At 50.7% G+C, this 12,947-nt stretch overlaps 1 protein-coding gene across 1 annotated transcript in view; it reads right to left on the minus strand.

Moving 5' to 3' along the window:
- The window catches only part of PCNT (pericentrin), a 130,266-nt gene extending 117,396 nt beyond the window's left edge, over nt 1-12,870 (minus strand). The window contains exons 1-2 of the mRNA XM_040621647.1: nt 11,267-12,870; nt 8,297-8,500 (exon numbers count right to left, since the gene is read on the minus strand). Of these exons, the coding sequence (XP_040477581.1) occupies nt 8,297-8,500; nt 11,267-11,323 (261 nt within the window). The 5' untranslated portion in view covers nt 11,324-12,870. The remainder of the gene's footprint in view (nt 1-8,296; nt 8,501-11,266) is intronic.
- Between the last annotated feature and the right edge of the window lie 77 nt (nt 12,871-12,947).

Here is a 12,947-nt window from a genome sequence, read left to right on the forward strand (position 1 = left end):
GCATTAAAGAGGCACGTGATGTGATGAGCACTGGGTGTTATCTGCAACTGATGAATCACTGAGCTCTGCCCCTGAAACTAATAATACACAATATGTTCACTAAACTCAATTTAAATAAAATTTTGAAAGGAAATTTAATTTTAAAAAACCAACTACCATAATCTGATCAAGCCTCCAGTCTAGACTGAAGTACCAGTTTAGAGAAACTACACACCAGAGGGACAGGGTGTCAGAGGAACCTTTCCAACAACCCACTGGGATGCAAACAACAAAATCCAAAATACGGTCAGTTCTTCAGGATCAACAACAGATTGCTTCAGCAGCTACATTACGAAAGAAAGTGGGGGGCGGAGTGTACAGATCAAGGGAATTAAACGCCCTGTGTAGAACTTCGGGCTTTTGGAACCCTTAAGAACAGATGTCTGAGAACCAGGAGGGATAACATCTGACGATTACATTTTTAGCTTATGACTACCGTTAGTTCATTAAGGTAACAACTCTGAGAAACAGCTTTTGTCGGATGCCTGACCACTGCCCACCATTTTAAGGGCCAGCAGACACAAAGAGGAGTGTCTCTCCCTCGTCCGTACCCCCTTGTCCGTAGCCGCCAAGACTGCAGAGGAATTCTGGACAACTCAGAGAAGCAGAACTGCTGGGCGGGGGAAGCCCCCAGCACAGAAAATTAGCACAGGATCCCTGCCGGCATTCACAAACAACGCATGGTAAGCAGAAAAAAAAAATTCAGGTAGGCTCCATATCCAGCGTGCAGCCCAACATGGGGCTTGAACTCACAACCCTGAAATCAAGACCTGAGCTGAGATGAAGAGTCAGACTCTTAACCGACTGAGCCACCCAGGCGTCCCTCTAAGCAAAATTTTGATTGAATGAGCACACACATCTTTCTAGAGAAAGAGCCCACACATTTCAACAGCCTCTGGGTTTAAAAACCTGCTTGAAGTAGAAAATTACTACTTGTAATAACAGTTTTAAGTAAAAAACCAAAATGCTTTGCCTTGGTCACTGTATGAAAGCAGATCCCTGGCCACACTTCCCTCCCTGTCCTCAAGGGCAAGGACGGAACCACTTCTGCACTACTCTTCCCCCAAACCCCTCAAATGGCTGAGATAACTCAGAATTAACTGAACTTTCCTACATAGTGAAAACTAGGTCACAGCCATCAGTGTCTCCACTAAAAATGGCGTGAAGCTACAGGCAGAGGTCTCTGGGTGGCAGGGCCCCTCACCAGGAGTCATGGTCACCCCGGGAGCACAGCGGGCGCTGGCAGGACTGCCCAGGAAACGACGACCCCACCCTGGGCAACTGAACTCCTTCCGCACACAGGGGCCCAAGGACGCCCGCCGCCTGCTCTTCTGACCCACCGCTCCACAGACACCGACTGCACCCCAGGCTAGAAACCAGGCCGGTCGCTTCCCAGTGAGAGGAGAGAAGACACCAGCTCAGACACAACAAAGTGAATCCATGACGCAGGAGGTAACACCTAGCCTTCAAACTTCACATTAAACGTGACAAGACGTTAAGAAATGAACGGTGACCCTGATGGCAGGGAATGCCAGGGCACAGAGCCAGCTGGGCCTGAAGCTCCTCCACCCCCAGACCACATCTCCAGCGAGGTTCTGCTTGCTCAGAAGCTCCTCCTCCAGTTTGGACATTCTAGCCTGAGCCTCTGAACGTCCAGCTGACTCTGATCCACAGGCAAATACGTTCTGTCCTTTAAAAGACAAAGATAATGATCTCTTTCACAGTCTCAGAACGTGAAGGCCCAAGCACCCCATTCCTGCCACCTCGCCAAGCAGACTGCAACAGCCTTTCTCTAAATATGACCTCTGGATTTATCACGTCCTCCCTCCTGATATAGTTGCCTATTATGGACTGACTTGTGTCCCCCAAATTCCTGTGTTGAAGCCCCACACGCCCTTGTGACAGTATTTGGAGACAGGGCCTCCAAGGAGGTGATTAAGGTTAAATGAACTCATAGGGTGGGGCCTAGTGTCCCTATAAGAGGAAGGGACCCCGGAGAGCTCTGTCACGTCAGGCCACGTGGAGAAGGCAGCCATCTGGAAGCCAGGAACGGAGTCCTCAGGAGAAACAGGCTCTGCCAACACCCTGACCCCAGATGTACGGCCTCCGGACTGTGCAGGAACAACTGTCTGCTGTCTGGGCCGCCAGCCTGTGGTGCTTTGTCACAGAGCCTCGCTGACCAAGACGCAGTGGGTGCTGCTGTAACAAACGCCTACACGTGTGGAAACAGCTTTGGAACCGGTGATGGGCAGGGGCTGCTGGAAAAACGCAGGCGCCACAGGCCCTTCAGTGAGGCCTTCGAGAAGGAGGAACAGGAAACGTGCTGTTGGGAGACTGGAGCAAAGGCAACCCGTGGACTGACGTGGCCAAGAGCTTGGCTGCATTGTGCTCAGTGTTTTGCGGAAGGTAGAACTTGCGAGCAAAGAAACGGGATACTCAGCTGGGCAGGTGTGGCCTGCTTCTCCTTACGGCTCACGCTAAAATCGGAGGAGAGGTACACAGAAGGAATGCTAGCCAAGGGAGCCAGAACTTGAAGACTTGGAAAATTCTCTGCCTACCATACTGCGGAGAACACCAAGGCTGTGGCTGAGCACTTGTTTGATAAAGAGACCATCCACAGAGTCAGTTGGCCACACCAGCCACAGCCGGGAGGAAGGGGCGATTACAGATCACACCAGCAGAGACACCGCCAGTCTGCATCGCAGGAAACAGAGACAGGGTGAAACACAGAAAACCCTCTAGACTTCTGGGATTCTCCAGAGCACAAAACAAGCTATCTGTCCATGATCACGTGTTATCCTTCCAGAAAAAGAAAGAATGACCCTCACAGTGATACAGGGGCCATTAGGGCTGCCATTCCCATCAAAGGCCCGGGGCAAGGCTGTTTCCTCCTCCGTTTCGGAAGACGGCGTCCCTTCCTCAATCCCAGCAAGACAGACAGTGTCTGCCCAGTGCCTCAGGGCAGGGTCACCACCTAGGGCCTCGGAGTGAGGCTGCAGCCTCAGTGGGCCCAGAGAACAAAGCAGCATCCAGCCAAAGAGGATTATGTTTTTTGCCTTAAGATCCAACAAAGGGGCACCTGGGTGGCTCTGTCACTTAAGCATCTGCCTTTGGCTCAGATCATGGTCCCAGGATTCTGGGATTGAGTCCCTGCATTGGGCTCCCTGCTCAGTGGGGAGTCTGCTTCTCCCTTTGCCCCTGCTCGTTCTGTCTCTCTCTCAAATAAATAAATTTTTTTTTTTTTTTTTAAATCCAACAGAATTTACCTACCAGGTTTTGGACTTGCTGGGGACCCACTGCCCCTCATTCTTTCCTTGTTCCCCCTTTTGGAGCAGGGTGATCTACCCCGTGCCTGCTCCACCACTGTATTTGTGGGGAGCACATAACTTTGGTCTCACAGCTTCACAGCTGGAGAGAAACTGGGCCTTGGAAGGGATCCTACCTCAAGTCTTACCTGTGTCTGATTTAGATGATATCTAGATGAGACTCAGGACTTGGAATACGTGCTGGAAAGAGTGAAGATCTCTGGGGCCACCGGGATGGGGTCAATATATTTTATATGCACAAAGATGAATTTGGGGGACCAGAGGGTAGAATGTTATGGACTGAAGTATGTCCCCCAGAATTCTTACGTGGAAGCCCTAACCCCCATCGCGACTTTATTTGGAGACAGGGCTTTTAAGGAGATATTAGCATGGGACTCTAATCCAATAGGACTACTGTCCCCCACACAGAGGAGAGACCACGTGAGGACACAGTGAGCAGCCTCACCAGAACCCAACCCTGATAACGCTTGATGTCGGACACCCGGCCTCTAGAACGGAGAATCAACGTCCGCCGTGCTCTGTTCTGACAGCTCTAGTGACTCACGCACGACCTTCCAATCTCCCCTGACCTCTTCCCTCCCTTTCCTTCCAGTTGACCTTCTCTCCACGGCCTTCCCCATACACCCAGACCCCACGGGCCCTCACCTTCATTTCAACCCAACGGCCAACTGTGGCAGCACTGCGTGAGCATGTCCGAGACAATGGGACACCTTGCTCCCGCCACCTGCCGTCCTTTCTTGACTGCTCGATTCCAGCATACAAGTACATGTACCAGAATCGTTAACCCTTGCTCTCATGTGAAACAACTTTATCAACTAGAGCCACTGTTGACACAGGGTTCCTTCCGCATTCAGTCCTCCAAACTCCACTCACTCCCAAAGTGACTCCGGTCGGCAGCTTTCCCTCACCCCCTCCAGTGAGGCTGTTTTGTACACTGGTAATACTGGCACGGCTTTCTGTCACAGGCTGCATTCCATCCTGCAGTCCCTCCTAAATGGTTTTTCAATTTGCATACAAATGTATTTTAACATATTTTAAAATCTACATGACCACAGAGCATAGTTTCCCTAAAAGATCTCTGCTTCACCGATTCAGCTCTCCCTCCACCAACCTGGGCCAAGGCTCCTCCGTTTCCTGCCTCTGCAGCTTCACCTCCTCCGGATGCTCTGCGGAAGAACCACACAGTGTACAGCCCGTCCCCAGCTTCTGCCAACTGACCGATGTGCACTTGAGGCCCCTCCGTGTCTCTGAAAGCTCATTCCTTTGTATTTCTGAACTTGAATTGCTGATGGGAATGCAAAATGGCACGACCAATTTGTAGGACCATTTCTGGCCGATTTTTAACAGGCTAAATACACACCTACCACAGGATCCAACCATACCGCTCCTAGATAGGAATGCGGCGGTAGCGAAGAGGAAGTAATGACATCAGGTACAACTCTGATTTTTGGAATCTTGGTAATTATGTTTCACCTACTCAAAAAATAATTAAATAAAGTCAACCTGGATGTGAGAAGAACCAAAATAGGATACAACAATAAAACAAAACTAACTGCATTACAAAAGAATAAAATAACTATAACGAAGAAGTAAAGAATAAAAAAACTAAACAAGTGTGGAACACTACACAACAAACTTTGGGATGATAAAGACAAAAAGAACTAGAGCTGCCCCTTGGACAACAGGGGTCCACTTACAGACAGACTTTTTCCAACAAACACAGTACAGTACTGTAAATGTATCTTCTCTTCCTTATGACTTCAATAACATTTTCTTTTCACTAGCTTGCTTCATTATAAGAATACTGTAGGAACGTCTGGCTGGCTCAGTGGGTTAAGCGTCTGCCTTTGGCTTAGGTCATGATCCCAGGAGTCCTGGGATCGAGCCCCACATCGGGCACCCTGCTCAAGCAGGGAGTCTGCTTCTACCTCTCCCTCTGCCCCTGTCCCCAACTCGTGTTCAGGCTCTCTCTCTCAAATAAACAAAATCCTAAAAAAATAAAAAAAAAATACTGTATGTGATACAGAAAACACACAAAATATGTGTTAATCGACTGTTATATCATGTTTCTGGTCAACAGTAGGCTAACAGTAGTTATGTTTTGGGAAGTCAAAAGTTAGAGGACTGTTTTCAACTGCACGGGGAGGGGGGCTGTCGGTGCTCCAACCCCCTTACTGTTGAAGGGTCAACTATATATACAACTAATCTAGTTAGTAAATTTGTTTTTCACAGGAGTGAGGATTAGCAATTCTGAAGTAATTTGTGTCTATCTTAAGACGGAGAAAATAAGCAAGTACATTAAGGTAAGCAAGCCAGGTTTCTCACTATTGGTAAAAGGAATTAAGACTAAGGAGAGGGGGGAAAAGCTAGAATGATTCCTGTGATGTTGGATAGGAACTAAAGGTACTAGTGTGAAATCATGGTTTTTATTATACACACAGACTGACAAAGAAACAGAGACCTAGCTCTGTCTGTTGAAACAGCCTAGAAGCAAAGACACCCCAATAACAATAAGGACACCTGTCACCCAGATATTGATTTCTAAATACCATTCTCCACTAAAATAAATCAGAGCTCCTTGAAGAATTGGCTGATAAGAGGAAAAGGACAAAATGAACTTGGAAAATCTTGGTGCCAAAATGTAAGGAATTAGGGTGCCAGAAACAATGAGGACATGTTGGAAGGGAAGATGCCAATTCAAAGGCACTCCCGATGGCCAAATCTATGTATTTCAGCAACAAAATAAACACTGATATAGTTGATATGATGGATTAAAACCCACAGAATAAAAACCCAGGGGCACCTGGCTGGCTCAGTCAGTAAAGCATGCAACTCTTGATCTCGGGGTCATGAGTTTGAGCCCCATAATGGTTGTAAAGTTTACTTAAAAAAGGAAAAAAAGAAAAAGAAAAGTCCCTAAGTCCATACTGGTATAAACAACTGAATACGTGAATACACGGGAGGGGAGTGACAGTTTCTCCTTATAGCAGAATGTCAATTAATATATGGAGACAGAATGACAGAAAGAGAAAATCATCATCTGGCCAACACCACCATAACAACTGGTGCGAGCAAGAATCATCAATGAAAGGTAAAATTAGTGGAGAAAAGTATGAGAAATAGGGCTTTGTGGGGTCTCTATCTCCACACAATACCCTTTTAACTACAAATGTAAAAATAGTCACTCTTCTATCAGCCATCTGGCAGGTCCCACAGTAACTAAGTGATCAAAGGTGACAATACCAGTAGTAGTGAGACTATCAAGGATCAATACCACATGCACTGAGCAGGGAACATCATCACTTCTACCATGTTCTCGCCAAAACTCACAACGGATTTTAATCAGGAAGAAACATCAAACAAACCCAAACTGACAGGCATTCCATAAAATAATGAGCGAGGGGACACCTGGGTGGCTCAATCGGTAAAGCGTCTGCCTTCAGCTCAGGTCACGATCCCGGGGTCCTGGGATCAAGCCCCGCATCCGGCTCCCTGCTCAGCGGGGAGCCTGCTTCTCCCTCTCCCTCTGCCCCTCACACTCCCCCACTTGTATGCGTGTTCTCTCTCTCAAATAAAAATTAAATTAAAAAAAAATACCTAGTTAGGACTCTTCAAAGATGTCCAACTTATAAAGATGAGGTAAGACTGAGAAACTGTCTCAGACTGGAGTAGACGAAGACGGCAGGACACTAAGATGCGGTCCACAATCCTGGACCAGGAAAAGGGCAGTAGTGTGACAGAGGGAGGAATTCGAATAAGCTCTATCAATTAGCTCACAGTATCGTTTCAGGGTCAATTGAAACTGACAGAGATAATCATACTGATAACACAAAATGTTAACATTTCAAGAAACTAAGTGAAGGGTATCCACAAACCCTGTGCTAACTTTTGCAAATCCTTTGTTAAGCCAAACATTATTTCAAAATGAAAGCAAAAATACATAGAACATGTAATTGAAAATAAAAAGACTTCTCTGACTTGAAAGTAAAAATAAAATAACTATTAATTATAAATTATGAGCTTTTCTCCTCAAGGAGCCTAGGAGAAAACATAGAGAACAGTCACTGGAAGTAAACTCTCCGGCCTCTCCATACGGCTTTCTTCCACTCGCACAGCTGTGACGCAGACACGGCTGCTGAGAGCTGCTGCCCTATCCCAGGACGAGCACAGAGGGTGACAGTGAATCTCAGGCCTGCAGTGGGGGATCAGGCTGACCCAAAGGCTGGGCCCCGAGAGTAGAATATCACAAATGTTACATGCCGGCAGTGATTCCACTTTTCCAATTAAGCAGGCCAGACGCATCGTGACTGTTGGTCCAATTCTGCCCTCGGCCACCATCCTCCAGCTCCCTCCAGCAAACACCTGGAGCTGCTCTGCTGCACAGCCAGGAACAATCACAGCTCCAGGGCCCTCAGGAATGCACAGAAGCAGCCACAACGAAAGCCCACCTACAGGCCATCAGGAGGACACACAGGCCCCACATCCCCTAACCGGCCACACCTGTCCCTGCAGAGCCTCAAGGACAGGATGGTGGTGCCTCATCCAGCAAGACACCGTTCGCGCAACACCTTCAACCATCCCTCTTCAACCGAACATTCAGGAAGAAGAGAAAGAACAAGCAGGTGAAGGAATAGCACAGTTTAAGCGTCCAAAGAACTGTTAAAGGGGCTGACGCGTACAGCCACGCCCAAGGAACTCACAGCGATAAAATTTCCATTCTCAAAGCAAGAACCGATACTGACACTTGCCTTCACTCAATCCAGAATCAGAGATGGTAAGACATTTAGTAGGAGTGAAAACACAAAAATGCATTCCCTTTTTGTAAAGTGAAACTCNTTCCCCATCTCTGACAGGCAGAAACAGACCAAAGTGACGCCGGCAACAACTACAAGATAAGCAAAATGCGAAACCACAGTGAAGAGGAAACCCACCTGAGCTGCTCCTGCCCCATCGGGGGTGTCGCTGCACGATGCGTCTTTGCAAACGTCCCCTCTTCCCAGGAGTCCACCATCCTCGGTGGCTACCGGGCTCTCCTCCTGGACAGGCGCATCGACAGCCGGGCCCTTCCTCTTCGCCGTCTTTTTCTTCGGATGCGTACAGTCACCTTTTGTTTTTCTCTGTCGGAAGTGAGCAAGCTGCGCAAAAACGTAGAGAAGTAGTAAAGGCAAAGGTAAGTAAGAAAAAAGTAACAGAACCACAAAGCCAGTGAGCTCGTGGGGAACATGAGGCTCTGGGGCCGGCTCAGTGTACTCAGCCAAACCTCCCCAGACCCACGTCAACCAACAGATCCCTGTCCCACAAACTCTGCTTCATCAATATCGGCGATGCTAGCATTTAAGATCAGAATTCTATCCAAAAAGTCTCAAAAAGAGAACTGCTAATTATGCTTATATACGGACAAAAGAAAGCAATACAGCCAACTGGCAGAATAGCTTTTCTAGCCCCTGGCAGTTCACAGAAAAATACGATTTTAAAATATACATCTATTTAAAAGACTGATAGCTTAATCAAGTCATGCTTAAGGTTTAAAACTACATAAATGCTAAATCTCTTTTTGCCCCCATTTTCCCCCCAATCGAGGAAATACATAGCCTAGCCAAAACTTCCTAGCCATAGATTCTGAGGCAGGTACAGAAATAGCAAAAAATTAATTAAGCCAGGTCAATCTAAGATCCTCCTTTATGGAATCAGATGTTCTATTTTTCATGACACAGCTCACCAATGCACCAGGGACCTCCACAGAATGTCACCCATCAGAAGACACAACCTAGCTCTGTTCAGTCCCTCGAACTGAAGGGTTTTAGACTCTGTTCACACACCGTCTCCCACTAAGATCTTATTCAAAGGTATGAGATCTAACATCGGCCTTTCATGAGCAGACATTGGCTCCTTCAAATGACAGCTGTGCTCATAAAAGCAAACACATTTAACAAACATTTGTGTAAATGTAACAGAAGTGCACACCTTCACAGACGCAGAAAAATTACATAAGGCTACTTACATGAGAAAAACTAGGCCTTCAGGACACCCTGCCTTCCAAACCAGCCCCATAGTCCTCATTTTATGCCCCACTCCATCAACTCTGTCCCCAGGTTCCCTCGACTCTGGCCTGGGGTCTCCAACAAGAGGTGCCCTGTTTCTTCCTGCAACAAGGTGAACCTTCTTCATCACCCTCAACACTCTGTCAAGCACGTTTACACACGCTTACAAACCATAGCAAGCTCGAGGAAAACACACGTCAAATATTAAACTCCGGCTCATTTCCATCTCCTGGCCCATGTACCTGCCAGGTGCCTTTAGGCAAAAAGAACACGCCACCACCTCCCTCTTCAAACCCTAGGCACAAGTTTTTGCTTCACGGAAAGCCTGAATGAGGCCACTCTGTCCTCTGCCTGTCGCCCGGCCATTAGATGCTCCTACACCAGTCACTACGTGTTGTGAATGGCCTCTTTAACGCAATGGCCCTGTGGTTCCCTCCACGGAATAAACAAGCACTGAGTATCTCCTACAAGCTGGTCCACATGAAATTCCCAATGTCTGGCCACATCTGACCTCAAGCACAGCAACTTCACACGGCTCTACCCACTAACAGGGTGACACTGAACAGACTCTCGCTCACCCCTTGGCAGAGTAGGTAAGAAACTTCCCCTACACAGCCAGAATGGGGTGGGGCAGGGAGTCACAGCCAAAGTGCCTGTTCCATCCACTCTGCCTCTCCAGCCGGGGTCTTTTCGGCTCATGGCTTAATCCCCACCATATGCCCCCTGACAGAGAGCACCACTGTTTATGTGAACACTGGGGCAGAAGCAAGATGATAAATGCATCCCTGGAGCCACACAACTCTAGAAGCACAGTGCGTTCCCTGGGGCATCCACAACCTAGGGTCCCAGCAGACTCTGTCCCGGTGTGGAGCTTCCCTAGGAAGCCCAGCACGACGGACTGGCTCCTGCGCAGCTCCTCAACAGGCCTGAAACAGCAGCGAGGCTACAAGAATTCCTGGACCCCAGGGAATATTAGGCAGCAGGTCGCCGGGAGGTACTCTGCAATGTAAACAATTCACGTGTTCCCAGACCACCACTCCAAAACTTCTTTTTCACGTTAAAAAAAAAAAAAAAGCTGCATAATTCCAAGTGAAACGACAATCTGCACACGTTTTAAATGAACCTAAGTGGAGATGAGGCCCAGAGGGAGGTAAGTCACACTGTGGCTCCCGTCAGTCGTCCAGGAGCCCCAGGTTCTAGGAGGCGGAGCCGCGGCAGGTGCGGCTGCAGAGGTGTGCGACATGCCGGCTGTCCAGGGCAACGAGGACGCTCGGCGTGGGGACAACGCCGTCCCCTTCACTACCAGCCTGGCCTCCACCTTCTACTGAGGGCGGAATGTGGCCGGGCGCTCAGGGACGGCGCGTTCCTAGGCCACCAGTGTCCATCAGAGCGCCACTGGCCGAGACTTCCCGGCGACTCGAGAGGCTGCTGAGCCAGCTTTCCTGGAAACGCGGGAGGGGGCGGGAGCCCCGAAGGCAGCGCGCGACCTAGACCCGCCCCCGCCCCCACCCCCACCCACCGGCGCTGCCCCTCCCCCGCCGTGCACTCCCACGGGGATCCGCCCCGCCCCGCCCCGAGCACCCCGGCATGCCCCGCGCCCCATCTCCTCGTGCCCCCCCCCCCGACGTCCTCAGCCGGTGATTGGCTACGGCCGCCACAGGGGTGGGGCCGGGCAGAGGGCGGCGGATTCAAGATGGCGGCGGCCAGGAGGCGGCTTCCAGCCGAGTCGGCGGGAAGGGCAAGACTTTGGCGGCGGTCCCTGCCTGCCCGCAGCCGCTCCAAGCACGGAACAGTCACCGGGACCTAACTTTGGAAACCGACGCTGGGACAGCGGGAGGAGGATGAAGCGCTGCCGTTTACCTTCGCTCTCCCGGCCTCCACCTTTCTGCGCCGCTGCTCTTGCTCATCTTCTTCCATCTCCCTCCGGGGCTTCTCGCGGGTCGCCCGAGAGGTGACGGGGTCGACACCCCGCTGCCTTCGCTCTATTTACACTCCCTCCCCCTAGTCTGGGCTCACCCTCCCCCCGCGACAACTGTCACGCAGACGTGAGCCCGGCTCCGCCCCCGGCGTGCGCCGTCGGCCCCGCCGCCAATGGGGGGAGTTGCGTTCCTGCCCTCACGCACGCGCAGTCAGGGTGGTGCGACCGGGACGGAGCTCCGCCCCTGCCGGCCGCTGGCCTCCCATTGGCGTGATGACGATCCCACCTTCCAGCAGGGCCAATGACGGAGCGCAGAGGCTCGGAACGCTCTGTGATTGGTCGGTTTTGAAGGGGCCCTAGCTGCCCAATGGGAGGGCGGCGGGCGCGTACGGAGGGTGCGCCGGCGCCAACTCCCGGGCCGCACCTAGAACGGCCTTGGAGCGAGCGTGGCTGTCAGCTTTCGTCCGCTGTCTTGCTAGCTGGGACTTGGGCGTGGCCGCCCTCCGTCGCGTCCACCCGGAGCAAGTCCAGGAGGCGGCGACTTGGCGAGCTGCACGTCTGGCCCCGTGCCCGCCCGCTCTCAGCGAGGGCCTCGGTGCTGGCAGGCCTCGCTCCCGTTCCTCGGGACGCTCTCTGACCGCCAGCCGGGTGTCATTCCTCTGCGCCCCGCCGCGTGGTGTGACTTGCGCCCGGGACAGCCAGAGTCTAGTGGAATCGGGCCCGGAGCTGCAGGGACGGGAAGCCTCTGGGAGTGGCGCCCCTCCTGCACCTGTGTGTTTTTCTCCGTGTGGACACAGTGCCGTGTCCAGGCCTCTGATGGGCTGCGTCTGCCTCCCGCCTGCAGCTCCGGGGTAGTGCAGCGTCTGATTGACCGGGGTGGGGTTGGGGGGGTCCCCCCCCCAGTCATGGGTCTCGCACCTCCGCCATAGAGCACTCCCCTGGGTCAGAGTTAGGGGGGACCCCACGGTGGTGAGTGAGACAGGCTGAGGCCCCGAAGGGCAGGGAAGGCAAACTTACCCATGTCTATTCCTGTTAGGACAGGAACCCCAGGGTGGAAGGGGCTCCCTAGGGCCAACTCGCTGAGTGGCCTTTGGTCTCCTTGAGGAAAATTTGGTGAGGGTGCAGTTTTAAATGATACTGTGATTGTACCCAGTTCTAGATCACCGGAGAGAGAGCGAGTTAAGTGGACATCAAAAACAGTCTTCATAAGTGGAAAAGAATTAAGGCTTTGGAATGTTTGAGTAAATTTCGATTGTGTCCTAAATGACTGTTAAAAAGGGATGTTTTGCTTCCTGCTCAATTTTGCTGTGCACCTAAAACTGCTCTGAAAAACAGCCTGTGTGGCGCCCAGGTGGCTCAGTGCGTTAAGCGTCTGACCGTGGATTTCAGCTCAGGTGATGATCCCAGAGTTGCGGAATTGAGCCCCTGTTAGTCTCCTTGTTCAGAGGGGACTCTGCTGAGATTCTCCCTATCCCTCACCTTCTGCCCCTTCACCCCACTTCCTCACACTCTTAAAATAAATAAATCTTTAAAAAATAAAGTCTGTTAAAATCTTAAAAGAAAAAAAGGACTATAACTTTGGTTATGCATTCATGGTCTGTGTGGGAATCTTGTGAAGTCATT

This window comes from Ursus maritimus, unplaced genomic scaffold (assembly GCF_017311325.1).
Source record: "Ursus maritimus isolate PB19 unplaced genomic scaffold, ASM1731132v1 scaffold_4, whole genome shotgun sequence".
In the NCBI taxonomy this organism is placed as follows: Eukaryota; Metazoa; Chordata; class Mammalia; order Carnivora; family Ursidae; genus Ursus; species Ursus maritimus.